The sequence below is a fragment of the Acinonyx jubatus genome, chromosome B2 (genome assembly GCF_027475565.1).
Source record: "Acinonyx jubatus isolate Ajub_Pintada_27869175 chromosome B2, VMU_Ajub_asm_v1.0, whole genome shotgun sequence".
Taxonomy (NCBI): Eukaryota; Metazoa; Chordata; class Mammalia; order Carnivora; family Felidae; genus Acinonyx; species Acinonyx jubatus.
The window spans coordinates 107,904,130-107,920,102 of NC_069385.1; the positions used below are offsets into that span (position 1 = coordinate 107,904,130).

At 36.5% G+C, this 15,973-nt stretch overlaps 1 protein-coding gene across 2 annotated transcripts in view; it reads right to left on the reverse strand.

Annotated features, from left to right (window-relative positions):
* Positions 1-4,238: 4,238 nt before the first annotated feature.
* Positions 4,239-15,973, reverse strand: part of CDC5L (cell division cycle 5 like) — a 47,223-nt gene continuing 35,488 nt past the window's right edge. Inside the window, exons 15-16 of one of the 2 annotated variants that reach the window (XM_015071182.3) lie at positions 5,430-5,642; positions 4,239-4,669 (exon numbers count right to left, since the gene is read on the reverse strand). In XM_015071182.3, coding sequence (XP_014926668.1) covers positions 4,565-4,669; positions 5,430-5,642 — 318 coding nt within the window. In that variant the 3' untranslated portion in view covers positions 4,239-4,564. Of the gene's footprint in view, positions 4,670-5,429; positions 5,643-15,090; positions 15,239-15,973 lie in introns of those variants that run through there. The other variant, XR_003419594.2, reaches the window with a different exon arrangement.

Consider the following 15,973-nt stretch of genomic DNA (forward strand, 5'->3'; position numbering starts at 1 on the left):
GCCTTTGTCCCTCTTAGTGATCGATCTCCCGTTACTAGCAAATAATTCTTTGTATTAAATTTCCCTGTTCAAATTACTGGTATGGTTTCTTTGTCCTGAATGGATCCTGAACCCTAAATGATACCATCATCATCTGTAAAACTTAAAAGAGAATGCATATTTCCTAAATCACTAACAAAATTAAAGCCCAGGGCATTATAGCCCATTTAGGAAATGAGAGGAATCAGTGAGAAAGCATAAAACATGATCACAAAGACCAAAGTCAGTAATTAACATAAAAGCAAATGGATTAGTCTCCCCTATTAAATTGCAAAACCTCTCCAAATGGGTTGAAGTATAAAATCCAACAAGACATGCTCTTTAGAGAAAACAAAAAATTATATAAAAGTTAAAAAAAAAATAGACAACTTATCAAGCAAGTATAAACAAACAAAAAAAAAAGAATATTCCAATCTCAAAGAGATAACACATAAAGGACAAAAAGAATAACTTTATAGATTGCTTGTCTTATGAATGATCCCCAATAGACACAAGTATTTACATACTAAACAACCGTATCAAAATATACAAAGAAAAAGCTCCAAACAAGATAAAACTGGGAGAAAGAACGATCTAGAAGCCTTTAAGACAACACTACTAGTCTATGGTAGTTTACACCCAAAAATAAGAAGATAAAATTTCAATCATATAATTAAAGTGGTTCAGTACGTGTTCAGCTGTCCCACATACACTGAATAAACCTTCATTTATCCATAGCATGCTTTTTTAAAATGCTGGGCCCCAAAACCTCAATCAATTCTAAAAAGCAGAAACTACATAAGCCATTTTTCCTTGCTACAAGTAACAATTATTTAAAACAAACAAAAAAAAGCCAACCACACAGAAATTTTTAAATATTCTGAATTATTTAACCAAAAGTTTAAACACAATGATAAACTACTTAGAAAAAAAAAGACACATCAATGTAGCTGGGATAGGAACATATTTGAAATTAAAGATAACTAAAACCCTTCATTTGTATACATATAAAAACAAAAAATAAACATCAGACTCAAAAAGTTACAGGGAAAAATTCTACAGAAAACAAAAGAAATACACATGAGAAATTAAAATATTTTAAAATAAATCACACATGATAAATCCAAACAGCAGGGTTTTTTTTTTTAAGGGAAAAAAGATTACCTTTATCAAGTCTAATCAAGGAAAAAAAGGAATGGTCAAACTAAGAAAAGGTCATTTCTTATAACTTAAAAGTAACAAACTTAATATAGAAAATTTCTTACCCTAGTATTATTATTACCCTGCTAATAAATGTGTTAAATTTCAACAAAATTCAGTTTTCTGGAGAAACATAAATCACTTAAATTTAAAAAATAACAAACACAGAAGGAGAAATACATTTGAAACAAAATTTTAAAATCAGATATGAAAATACTTAAGTTTAAAAATAGATAACAGTCACAGAAGAAACTTGAGTTATCAAGAAATGACTTCCAAACAGGGCTCTCAATTCAAAAGTTTTATAAGCGCAATCCTTCCATGTTTAGTGGAACAAGTCACCCCAACGATATACGTGCTTGATGCAAATACCCATATTTATCCTATTCACCTCATACAGCTAGCAAAATACGCCAAAAATTGGACATGAGCCCAAAAGACTAAATTCACTCATGTAAAAGTGCCATTTTCCTAAATAACATTATTAGCAAATCAAATTTTATAAGACCAATAGGGCGACCACATTTGAGGAGAAATGCACTGCATGACATCACAAATTTCACAACGGATTTTCCCAGAAAAATAAATGTAAAAATCAGGAGAATAAAACGGTTGAAGTCTACAATTGATGGTAGCAGAAACGCGGCATCATTTCTAATATTTCGGAGAGGAGATCCCACTCATGCTGGCGGGTTTGAGGGCTCTTTATCACATTTAATGTCTGTCCCAAAGTTACTGCCACTTGTACGTGATACACTAATGTTAACCACAACCATTCAATGAATGCCTGTAAGAGAATACGATAAATGTGAATGTGAAAACAGTCACCAAAATCACTCTCAGAGTGGTACTGAAGAACCCTGGGCTTTACAGGATGCTCACAGAGGAGGATGGCAGAACTCTTTACCAGTTAAAGCTTCACTGCTACAAAGCAAAAGCATGAGCCATCCACGATGCAGACTGCCAGTTATGAAATTACACAAACCGTGGTCATTCTTTAGGCTGGAAGTATGTGTGTACTACTTCAGATTTTGAAAACAAAGGGAGCCTTTAATATGAGAGCAGCTATTTTAAATCCATATAATTCAAGTCTACACAAGACGTAAGTAAAATGTAAATCTTAAAAAAAAAATTTTTTTTTTTAATTATCTACCTGATTCCAGGAGTTCAAAGATTGGTTTAATGTTGGAAAAATCGACTGATGATGTCATCAACAAACTAAATGGAAAAAACCCATATGACTATCTTACAAGATACCCAAAAAGTGTATGTGACAAAATTCCAGAGCCAATCCTAATTCAGATTCTTTAAAAACTAAAAATAGATGGGTATTTCCTTTCTAGATAAAGAAGAACTCAAAACAGCCAACCTCAAACGAAAATATTACGGTCATTCCCATGAAAATCAAAAACAAGAATGTCTGCCATCATCATCATTTAAAACTGTTCTAAACATTTGTGCCAACAAAATATGCAACAAAAATGAAACTACTAGAAGAAACATTACTGCTATTCACAGATGATGAAGTGTTTCCTAGAAAACCCATGTGAAATTATTGAAAAAAGTTCTAGAATTAAAGTGACTAGGTAACTAGAAAAACATATAGTCTGAGGAGACCGCATACTGATTACTGCTCAAGTCCCTGCACCTGCCCCACCAGGACTGCCTCTATCCTGGTTGGAGTCAGTATTATTGTTCGTCTGCCATTACCTTCATGCTCAACTAAGTGGCTTCCCCACCCCCCGTCAGCCTGGTGAGACGTTATGCACTATGACCACAGGATGTTTCTAAACCAAATCTGATGCCATTCCTTTGCTCAGAATCTTCTCACAGCTTCCCATAATAGAATAAAAACCAAATTTCTTACCAAAGCCTTCTACATATGCCCCTATACGCCCAGGCCTTACTCAAATGCCATTCTTGACACCCTAGCCACCTTGTCTTCCTTCCTCTTCCTCAAATACCCCAAAGGCGCTTTGCCGGCATTGCTCTTCCCCACATCCTATCTTAAATGTTACCCCTTCAAAGACCTCTTCTGATCATCCAAACTAAAGTCGCCATCCAGTCACTGTCTCCCATCACCCGATTTTAATTCCCTCCATAGAATCAAAGCTCATGATCTGATACTTTTCCCTGTATGTTGAGTATCTCCTCCCACTAATGTCACCTCCATGAGAGCAAGAAGTTTGTCTTAACTCTTTATCTCCAGCACTTAAATAAGTGTCTGGCACTTAAGAAGAGTCACTCAAAAAACATCTGAATTTTAGTCGCCTATCATCATTCCCAATGGACTGTAAGCTCCACAAACTAGGAGTCATACCTACTTTACTCATTGTTCTATCTCCATGACTCTGACACTGGGCGGTTAATAAATTACCTGATAACTGAATAAATCCCTCCTTCCCTCCTTTTAATCCCTAGGATTAAGATGGGGAAATATTCCTGGTATGTCCAACATACTGTTGGTCTATAATGAACTTATAGCCAACTAATAACTATCCCAAACGATTTCATGTGAATTATAAAGTCTGGTCTTCCCACTTCTACCAATTCCCAAAATTCTACACTTGTGTAATTAACTTAGGATAAACACAAAGCTTTAATAAAGTGTGATAGCCTTACTGAAATTAATCTTCAACACACCTTTGCAGAAAAGACATTTAAAAGAACCTAACAGGTCAATAAAAATGAAATCTTTTGAGTCCTAATGCATAAACTGTGTGAGTAGCTGGGCAAAGAAGAGAACTTCTTAAAATTATACTTGAAAAAAATCCAAAAAACAAAAAAACAAACCCTGAGGTATTAAAATGTTAATCCATCTTGTCAGTGTATAGAGAAATGAGTGCCCTGAGCTAAAACTAGCGAGGCCACAAAAGGACTGCCTCTGAAGGAATTAAGATACCGAATCACCATTCTGATTACCCAAGAGTTACTCATTAAATATGACACAGAGTACATGCTTGCTGGTTTGTGGGCACTCTAAGTATCTAATTACTTCAAACAAAAGGCTACACTAACAATTTTTTTATTTTGTTTTTATTCAAGAGTTTACTCACAGGCAGCACTTTAAAACCAGGCTTTTAAAATTAAAGGCCAAAACTAAAAAAATTTTTGCAAATATGACACTGCTAAAAGAATGATCATCTTAATAATTTAAACCCTAAAACATTTTGTGGAGTTAAAGTCTTTATACATAGACTACGTAAGATCAATATCATTTAAAGTAAACAACTGAAAAACCACAGATCGTGGGCAAATTTGTCAATGAAGATAATCATCAGTTTCAGCCTTCCAGAGTATGAAAACCAGCAATTAATTCATCCTGTGACAGAGTATAAACTATGCTTCAGAATTTGGACTTTAAAGTCTCTTTCTCCAGCAGCAGATCAGCATATCTATGCTGAAGTTCTTTTTCTCTTTCCTGTTGTCGCTGAACATCTTCTTTTAGACACTTGAAGAGACAAAAATATTAAATCATTATTTCGTATGTAAGCACGCAATGAAAATTAAAAATATCTTATGGCACTTTATCATCTTACGAACAGAAGGGTTAAGTCGTGACTCTTAAGAGAGAAGTATTCCCCAGAGAAACAAGGAAGAACAACTACTTATGCTCTAAAGCCAGTACTACAACCGTTCTTTGGTCATACGGCTACCATCTTGTTGGGAGAATCTCTGCTAGCTCGAATACACAAGCCACTGCTGCCCTATCAGTACCCACAAACGCACCTCGATAAGCCCTCACGGCCCTTTATCTGGGTAGGGACTATCATGCACACTTTGGAAATAAAAGTCAAACCAGATCTGGCCAGAGGAATTGCATGCTGTACAATGACCAGCTATATTCCCAGCATTCTAAATTACAAAACAGACAACGGTTTAATGTACCTCAGAGAGCTGTAAGAATGGGATGCAATTAGGTTTCAGGGGGACAAATCACAAGGGTTACTTATTCTATTTCACCGTGTATCTATATGCACACCAGAAAATCAGTAAAGGAAAAGCCACTGTATCCACCACTGGCCTGGTCTATCCACCTATACACAGACAATTCTAGATAAGAAAGTCAAAAACTTCAGGCTCCCACTGAAAAAAGCCAGACAGTATCAACTTCAGAGATAAATCTGCACAGGAGAAAGAAAAAAACAGGAAAGCCCTGGTAATTTTTTGCACTTCTCTTTTTAAGCAATGCTGCAAGGCAATGATGTTACCTCTAGCCTCCGGGGAATAGCAGAATCCTCGTGTTTCTTGAGTTCTTCAAAAGTGCGTAACTCCAAGTAAGCCTGCTCGATTTGGTCCCATAAGTCATTCAACTGTTTCATAAGCCCCATAGCACGAGACTGGTAACCCCCAAGCAAAATTTTCATCTTCTTTTCCATCTTTGCAGCTCTCTTGGCTTCCGTTGTCATGTGACCCCTGTTTATCTGGGGGAGCAGGGGAAGATCATCACATCAGCAGACATGAGAAAAGCAGGCTAAATAACAGAAAAGGCCCTGTTGGTTCATGTACCTCCTCAAAGCCAAGACGCATTAGAATTCCTCATACTTGAGCTACTATAACACAAAATGTGTGGCCTAAGAAGGATTTGTCTTGCACTGGAAGGGTTGTACAGTGTAGTCCCAAATAATCGATTTGTAATAATCTCACCCATAATTCAATTTCAAAGCAGGCTTGAATTTCACAGTGTAAGAAAAACTAACCTGCGCTTCTGAAAATAACTTCTGCTATCATTAATCTGCATGGATTTGGGGACTGGCAGAGACCCGTCTTCACCAGCTTCATCCTCAAAATGCATTGCTATACCATATGACGACTACAGCTAAGACTCCTGTATGACGTACCGGGAAGTTGTTACAAGAGTAAATCTGAAGATCACAAGAGAAAATGTTTTTCTTTCTCTGTTTTCTTCTTCCTTTTCTTTACATTTTATCTATGTGAGATGACAGATTTTTAACTGAGACGAGACTGTGATAATCATTTCACAATATATGTAAGTCAAACCATCATGCTGAATGTCCTAAGTTTATACAAGGATGGATGCCAATTATTTCTCAGTAAAAGTGGAGAAAATGCACTTCTATATTATACATCCAGTACATTTTTAATAACTGAATAACAACCAATTACTGCACCACAGTTGTAATCAAAATGTAACCCCCTCAAACTATAAAACTACTGGTTATTTTTATAATGTTATAATTCTAAATTTGGCATAAAACCCATAAAGGAAAAACAATGCCACATTTGGCAAAGAAAAAAATACTTAGTTTTGGTACAGTGAAAAGACACCATAAAATTGAGAGATGGCAGTTTTCCTATTAAATATGTATACTGGGCACAGATGGGCTGCCTCCTCGGCTCACTCTAAAATTAGGGGAAAAGAGTTCAAAATATATAAACTCACAAAAGAACAGGAGAAGGACAATGAACAGGAGCAAGATATCAACAAAATTCTAGAGCTGAAGCAGGACAGAGAAGGCCCCAGTTGAGAGAGAACGAGAGAGTCCAAGGAGAGATGGACGAGAAGGGTTTGAAAAGGTATGCAATGCAGAATCCCATCCACATGGCACCTACACCAGGTATCTAGTCTACGTCCCACAGTATAACCACATCATATTTTAAAGTGATCTGCAAATGCACATACGACACTTACAACTGTGAGGTCAAAGCCTTAAGAGTAACTATTAAATCTGTTAGCTTCTTATATTCAATCTGTGTTAATTTATTATCTATGTCTGTCCGTTCCTTTCCTCTCTCCCTCCCTCCCCTTACTTCACCTCTCTCCACTCTCTTCCACTCCCCCTCAAACTGATTTCATCAAGTGACTCCAAAACTAAGTAGTTTCAAGATAACATACACCCAAATGATAACCCATAATTCATAACAATGTAACTATAAACAAGGAAGACCACGTGACAATGTAAATACTCTTTTTTTTCTAAGATACCAAATGTGGAATAAATAGGATAGGGATAAGTAAACAGAAATGGTACCACGGATAAATGTCAAATGCAAAATAACTGATAGGAAAAACTATACATAGGATGTTTTATTAAAATATTTAGAAACCATATAATCACCAAAACAAATATATAGCTTTCCAAAATAACAACTTTGAAACATCCACTTCAATGCCTAATATCCGATTTAAAAATAAACACATCAATTACAATGCTTTATGGTTAGAATATGTAAGAACACCAAAAAATTAAAATGTTCCTCAAGGGCACCTGGGTGGCTCAGTCAGGTAAGCATCCAACTCTTGGTTTCAGCTCAGGTCATGATCTCATGGTTCCATGAGTTCAAGCCCCCTCATCGATCTCCGCACTGACAGTGCAAAGCCTGCTTCGGACTCTCTCGCTCTCCCTCTCTCTCTGCCGCTCGCTCCCTCCCCCTCTCTCTCTGCCGCTCGCTCCCTCCCCCTCCTCTTTCTCTCTCTCGCTCTCGCTCTCAAAATAAACAAACAGATAATAAATAAAGTAAAATAAAACATAATAAAATATTCCTCAAAATACATAGTTGAGCCTTGAACAACATAGGTTTGAACTGCACGGGTCCTCTCACATGGACTTTTTATAGTACTGTAAATGTATTTTCTCTTATAATTTTAATAACATATTCTTTTCTCTAGCTTACTTTACTACAGGAACACAGGGCATAATACATACACAATAGAAAATATGCGTAAATTGACTTTATGTTATCAGTAAGGTGCCCCAGTCAACAGCAGGCTGTAAGTTTTGGGGGAGCCAAGCCATGCATGAATTTTGAACTGGGGGGAGGGGGGCGGTCAGCGGCCATAAACCCTGTGTTGTTCAAGGGTCAAGTGTATACTTTTACCGGAAAAGTAACACTTCATACCTATCCACCTCCAGCTTCGTTTATTAAAAGTCGAAGTCAAATAAGCCTGTGGGGTGGAAAGAACGAACATGTTGCATGTCCACGCCTTGCCTTAAAAATGTGAGATGGATCTAAAATTAAAATACAGCTTTGTAACAACCATTTATATCTTCGGCATTTTATACAAGTTAATAAGCTTTTATTCCTCTGCAATTCATTTGAAGAATAAATCCAAGAGTAAACAATGTCCTTTATAAAGGGGCCACTTTCCTCTAATAGATAGCAAATCAAAGTAAGTTCCATGGCAGTTGTATGTCTTCTAAGGAAATACTGTGTGAAGTCAAGGCAGCACAGTATAGTGGGAGAGTGAGTCGTTCTTTCCTCGCAGCACAGCCACCCAACTGTTGTGAATCGATACAAGTTATTTAACCTGTCTCCATTTCTCCATCAGTAAAATGGCAGTCACTACTAAGTTATTATGAAGCTTAAATAAGATAATGTACGTAAAAGCCCTTAGCCACCCAGTGACTGGCACAGAGTAAGCAGTTTAACAAATGTCAGCTCTGATTACAATTATTTCATATATACTAAGAGTTTAACCATTTTGATCTCCTCGCTAATGGACCAAGGGACTAATGATGAGGCTTTCAAACCTTCTTTAAAATTCCAACCTTAATTAAAAAATGACCTGGAATCCTTGCTGGAAATAAAACAAGGAAAAATAGCTGTTCCTTCTTTAAGAGAGCAGTTTGCCTCATGAGGACAACCATACCAAGTAACACGTACTCAAACACATCTTCTCAAGCCAGTGGTTTTCAATCCCAGCTAAACTTTAGAATTACCTGTAGAGCTTTTACAATGTACCAGTGTCAGTGCCCTAAACCCAGAGACGCTTATTTAAATGGTCTCAGACTTTGGTATTTTTAAAGCCCCCAAATGATTCTCCTGGACAATCAGGATAGAGAATCTGTTTCAACTACTGTCATTACAGAAGCTGGACATCAATCAGCTGTTTTCTCTTAACTAGACCCACCAAAAAGCTCTCACTCCCAATAATAAGTGAACTAAACCAGTGAGTTGCATGCAGTTCCTTAAATATAATTCAGCACGTTCTAAGATACTCTAATCACATGTGGATTCAAATAAACATTCCAAAAACCTTACCAGTACAGAATTTCAAATACACATAGCACATTTTTAAAAAAATAGACATACAAATTTTCATTTTCATTGGTCAAGACAATCCACTTAACTATACGCTGCACTCCATGGATATTCAATTTCCAATTTGGTGCAATAGCTTAATACTTATGTTCCAAAAGTGTTTAATTAGTCATCAAGGCACATTTACTATGACTGGTATCTTGAATCCGGGGAATACCTTGCCTCGCACAGTTGAGTCATTTATGCTTCCCAAACTATCAAGGATTTTAAAACTACTAAGCTGCTAGGTTCCATTTCACGCCAACAATTTAATTTAGCTCAAGCTTTATATAAAATCTTCTGGCTCAAACACTGTGCTAAGATTTCAAGCAAATATGGAAATAAATGATACCCCAAAAAATTAAGTACAGGAAAAAATTTAGTCAAGTAACTATATAAATTTAATCACTAAAAGTATAAAGAAGAAATTAAATGCAGCTTTTAATATTCAATTTAAGCTCAGTTACTTTAACACTTATCATCTTATAATCTGATCATTAAAATGTGAAGGAAGAGATCTGTACACTTTGTAAAATGTTCTATGACTGCTCAATGTGCTTTAGGAGGGAAAAAACTAACCTATAAGGCTGGCGTTTTTCTAACAACAAGAAATCACAAGCATGAAATAAATGCATATGCAAATTAGTCCAACCCCCCCCCCCCCCCATACACTACAGAAACATTAAAGTCCAACAGGATATAAGACCTTATTGTTTAAAATACAAAAAATCAGGGATGCCTGCTTGGCTCAGTCAGTTGACCACCCAACTTTTGATTTAGGCTCAGGTCATGATCCAAAAGTTGTGGGATCAAGCCCTGCATCTGGCTCCACTGCTTAATATTCTCTCTCCCCCTCTGCCCCTCTCCCACACTTGCTCACTCTTTCTAAAATAAAGAAAATTTTTAAAGATTTTAAAATACAAAAAAAAAAAAACAAAAAAAAACAGGGAAAAAAAGACTCTGATTTAATCATATTCGTGTTTCTAAACCTTTTTTAAAAAATTAAGTATTCACGGGGCACCTGGAGGGCTCAGTTGGTTGAGCATCTGACTTTAGCTCAGACCATGATCTCACAGTTCGTGGATTCAAGCCCTGCATCGGGCTCTGTGCTGACAGCTCAGAGCCTGGAGCCTGCTTTGGATTCTATGTCTCTCTCTCTCGGCTCTTCCCCCACTCGCTGTGTCTCCCTCTCAAAAATAAATAAATGTAAAAAAAAAATTTTTAATAAAAAATATATATTAAGTAGTAGCAACTGCCCTTCCTGAAGGACAACTTATTTTAAACAAAACGATATTGGCTTAAGGAGCTTGGATGGTACATTAGAGCTGACTTACAAAAAGTTCTCAAAAATTTTTTTCAAATCCTTATCTGCACTATAGATATGCACTTCAAATTCCTCTTCAAACATCTAACAGAGGGCTACAGAGGGGTAGCTGGGTGGCTCAGTCACTTGAGCATCCAGCTGGCGCAGGTCCTGATCTCACAGTGGTGAGTTTGTGCCCCACATGGGGCTCGCTCCTGTCAGCACAGAGCCCACTCCAGATCCTCTGTCCCCCCCTCCATCTGCCCCTCTCCCACTCGTGCGCGAGCTCTCTTTCTCTCTCACAAATACTAACAGAGACAGTAGTGGAGACAGGATTAAATACTTTGTTAACTTGTCACTAGACAAACCTACCAAATATGGTTATAATGGAAGTCTATGCTTTAAATACATATCTATATTTCTAATATCTATGAGGAAATTAAAGTAGGCAACACTTGATATAATTAAAGCTGACTACGCCCAAAATGAAAGAATAAAATTCAATCCAAGAGATGAATGAGAATATATCTACAATAAGTGTGTAGGGACACCAAGACGACAAATTTCATGTACCATAACTGTTTTACAATACAATGTCTGGAATTTGGTTCAAAATAGTGGGGAAGGGAGAATGCCATATGAAAACAAAAGTGGCGGTGAGTTGATACAGCTGGATGATAACACTGGAGGACTCATTAAACTAATCCACTTCAGGATGTACTTGAAAACTCCCATAATAAAAGGTTTTATAAAATTCAAATTCAAGATCTACTGCAGAGGCTATTTAAGACTGTACACCACAAACCATGAAACACCAATACAATGAAATATAAGAGACATCAAAATTTACATGTCAACGATTTTAGCACACCAGATGTATATATGAAATGTTAAATTAAAATCCACAATTACGTTAAGATCCATTTATACTAACCAAAATCTGAGCCTTCAGTCTTACTCAATCTCTGTGAAAATCAACCCATATCTCCAATTTCAGACAGTCATCAAAACTTCTAGAATAAAAACTCAGCCACCCTGCTGTTCAAGGTAACAAAGTTACTTCATGACACCTAAAAGTATCAAACCAAGTTTAATCCAACTTAGACAACACTAACGGTGGTTAACAGACCTGAAGAGACATGGGAATTCCCATTTGCTAAAACTTGCTATTTGCTAGGCACACAGTATCTCACTTAATCTTACATTATCTCAAACTCTCACTTCCGTGAGATAAGAACTATTACCCACCCTAATTTTACAGGTAAGTATGAGGAAATACGAGGCTCAGAGACGTAAGTAACTTGCCCTAGGCCACATGGCCACTAAGTGATGAAGCTATGAAGTATGTCCTACTTGAAAGTTCAACACACCACTACTAATAAACCGAATGTCCCCTCTGCCTCAGCCCGTGAAATGCAAACATGCCTGAAGAAATTCAAGCTGTGGGACTGAATGGCTTAATGCCATCAGACAGTTCCCTGAAAAACAAGTTATTCTAGACACATGTAAACAAGATCTTAATTAATGGACCTGCCCATCACTCTTTCCCTGATTGAGACATTAACCTACAAGAGTTTTATTTGACACTTGAGAAAAGCTTTGACTTTCCTCAGATTATCCTTTTAAATTCCTAACTCTTCTATTCTTAACAAGCTATAAAATTATAAGAACACAAACATTTCTCAGAAAAAATTTACAGGGAAAAAAAATGTTATTTAACAACTTCTCAAGAAGTTGGGCAGAATATAACTAGCATAATTGGGGATTTCACCAAACCAGATCTTTGCCACAACTCTATAAATGAGAGCAAGTGATCAGGTCTTTTTAAAATGGTATTTGTAATATGTTATTAAATCTACAAAGTAGTATATGATGATTCCAATTCAGTTTTAAACATCTTCCTCCTTTCATCCACACACAGATGCATACAGTAATTTTTTTCTATATTTAATTATACACACACACATATATTAATAGATATACACACACATACATATCCCTCAAAATGTGTAAGGCGATTATGTTTGGATGGTAGGCTTCTTTTCAAATTGTTTTTTAATTTCTTTTTAAATTTTCTACAAAGTACAGGTATTATTTTTAGAAAAACGCCCACAAATGTTATTTTTTAAATGCATAGAAGAGAAACTGTCTAAAAAAGGCTGGCCAGAGACCAATGGAAAACTGATGGTCCCCAGGAGATGAATCAGTGGAACCATAAGTGTTTCCTCGGGTCATTACAAAAGGGGGCTGTATGGGACTTATAAAAGTGTAATTGTTACTTTCAAACTCACTAAGTTTGTTAAGGTTACTAAGCTTAAGTAATTCCAAAATAAACACATTATCCTTGGGTCTCCAATACTGTCTTCAGTTAAAGTCTGTTACAGTGAGGTTCAGAAACATTAAGAGCATCCCTCAGTGAAACTCTTGCTTGGAGGCCCAGAATATAACTTTACACCACTGGAAAAACAGGTTTAAGGATACCCAAAATAAATACATAGTTGATGGCAGCTCCACTTCCTAGTCCATCGTTTAGCAATATGATCCTATGGTAGTAACGATGTGGTTCAACCACCGAAATGTTTGCAAACAACAAGAGCCCATCAGTGCCTTTCCTTTCATCTCTATACTACTCGCTAGCATTAAATCGTATCAGTGAACCTTCTCCACACTGACGAGATGCAGGTCCAAGCATGTGATTATTGCTTGCATCTACCAGAGTTAGCATCCACCAGACTGCATCCCGGCAAAGCAAGCTAAACAGTAAGGCAAAAAACCTTACCAAAAACCTTTCCGAGAACAGTAATGTACCAACAAAGCAATACCAAGAGCACCTGACATCTGCATGAGCTAGGAAATGAAACACATAAACTGCATGAAAGAAATTCAACTCAACGTTGAGGCATAACAGAAGCAACACGACTGTACCAAGGAGATCTCTGGTCCAGCTCTTCTTGATAGAAAAAGCAAGAAATCTGCCAGTGCCCTTAACGGTCAAAGCACAGAGCAGAATTTGAGAAAGGGAGCATTCCAGAGTACCAGAAACTTCTCTCCTGTGCCCCATGTCACCCCTCCCCCACACGCACAAGAGAACATAAACCTGCCCAGTTACTTCAACATACAGTCCTCCGTCCAGATTTGCCCAACAACTTGATCCTTACCCTAAATTTTCACTCTTTAAAGTATTAAGGGAATTTTTTCCTATGTAAAAATATCTGACTTTATAAATAAAATCACTGAGAAAATATGATCCATTGTACAGCCAATTTTGCTGAAATATAGCCATTCAGTAAAGTCAGGGGTGCTCCTAAGAGTTCTACAAGTACACTGAGAAAGATGTGTTATCTGTGTTTTTCAAGTTACTTTATTTCCAAGAAGTCGATGTTACATAATATTTCTTGACTAAGTTGACTGTGCCAGTAAAATACAGAGAGAAGTATTACTTCTGGACCTAGTTTCCACCTCTAAGGAAAGCCTTTCCATTTTTATAGCTAACATGACAAAATCTACTTTTCAGCCAAACTTCCTCAACGCAGCAGTTTAGATACTATTTCAAATACTATTAAATTTAATAGCAGGCCTAAATTCAGACTTCTCTTTTCACTTTTGCACCTCCTGGAAATTATTTCACTCAAAATAATTATGTCTTCAGACGATTTCCTATTTCCACTTAAAGTGGAAACAAATTAGAACACTTCAAATTCTATTTGCACTTCCCAAATACAGTAATGACTCATTTATCTGGCATCATCAGAAAATGAGGTTCTCCTCCACATGAAGCATTTTCCAGATAACTGATGTCCACAAGAGCATAGAGCTTGTCCGCTTTGTTCCTGCTACGCTCCCAGGTGCTAGAACAACGGCTGGCACATATTAGATGCTCAGTAATAGTCACTGAACATACGATCACATCAAGGACTATAAAGTCCTTTTATTTTTTACCATTTGATACAAAATTTTCCTACTATTTTAGGCATCCTTCTTTAAAAATATATATATAACAGTGAGCAGAAATTAACCATTTTTTTTAAATATCTGGGGCATCACTACAGATAGCAATCACTCTGCTCTCCCACCACACACCCATAATGCCCTCAGAAGCTAATAAAATACTGTATCTAAATGGCCTTGACATGCTATGCTTTCTAACTTTTCTTTTTCTGATATTAGTTATCATTTGTTTGCTGCTGCTGCTGCCTTGTTTGACACACAAATGTATGGCACAGTTCTAAAATTAATTCTGCCTCCAAAGCAGAATAAAACACATGAACTTGGTTACAACTCAGAAGTCTTTCCCACTTACTTCTGACCTGTGACTACTTTCTGATTCCATTTATTTAACAGACTCCTTACACCACCCACCACATTCTACATAAAATCTGAGATGGTTCCATTAGTTTTAAGTGAGTATCCTAAGGATTTTCATTTAAATTCTGCATTTCAAATACTAATCATGAGTAATGGCTCAAAGACCCAGCTCCAATATAAACCTCAGGGCATATTTTTTAATCCATTTAGGAGACACCAACCACGACAAAGCTGGATTTCATCTTGCTTGATACACTGTGATAGGGCCATAATTTAGATTCGCTGTTCCAAAGTTCATGACAGCAAAAATCAAACACACTGGCAGCCATGGTGTATTGTGCTTGCACAGAAAGGCATATCTCCCTGAACCTAAGAGTGGAAAGAATAATTTAAGTATAGCATTTAGTTTATATAATACAACTGGAGTTCCTTCCCCACAACAAACTTTGAATAGTGTTTATAATTTAGCAATCAACTGAAATGATGAAAGAATTACCACAATTGAAATAAAATATTTATGTATTTCAAACCAGGAGAATTGTGTCTTCAAAAACTAAAATAAGCTAACACAAGCCTAGTTCTGAATTAGGGATGGATACAAATAAAATGGGGGAGTTGTTTATTTGGGTTTTTGAGTCTCTTTTCTTCTTTTTAAAGATTTAATGAACTTTCATTTGAAATAAGTGTAGTTTACTAAATTAAAGGATTTGATTACATATTCTTTAAAAGTAACTAGCTGGGTAAACAATATAGTAAGTTATCCAGAAGTCAAGAAAAGAAAAATTACTTCAGACTGTTTTATGAATATTCTTCCAAAATCACCAATCCTTCAACAAAAATAGTTCAACGGAAGATTTCAGTTCCTGGTACTGAACTGAACAAAGAGAGCCACATGTTTTTAATGGTTGCTCATAAACGACCCAAATAAATCTCCAAAAGAATGGCAGTGGTTCTTTCTGTATTTTTCCCTTCAAAACTCACAAGACCAATTCAACATAAAAATAAAAATTACTGTACTTTATGGCACCACTCACTTCGTGACACATTTATTTGCTGTCACGAAAGTTAGTGCCTCAGCAAAGTAAATGAGATTTAGGGAAAAAC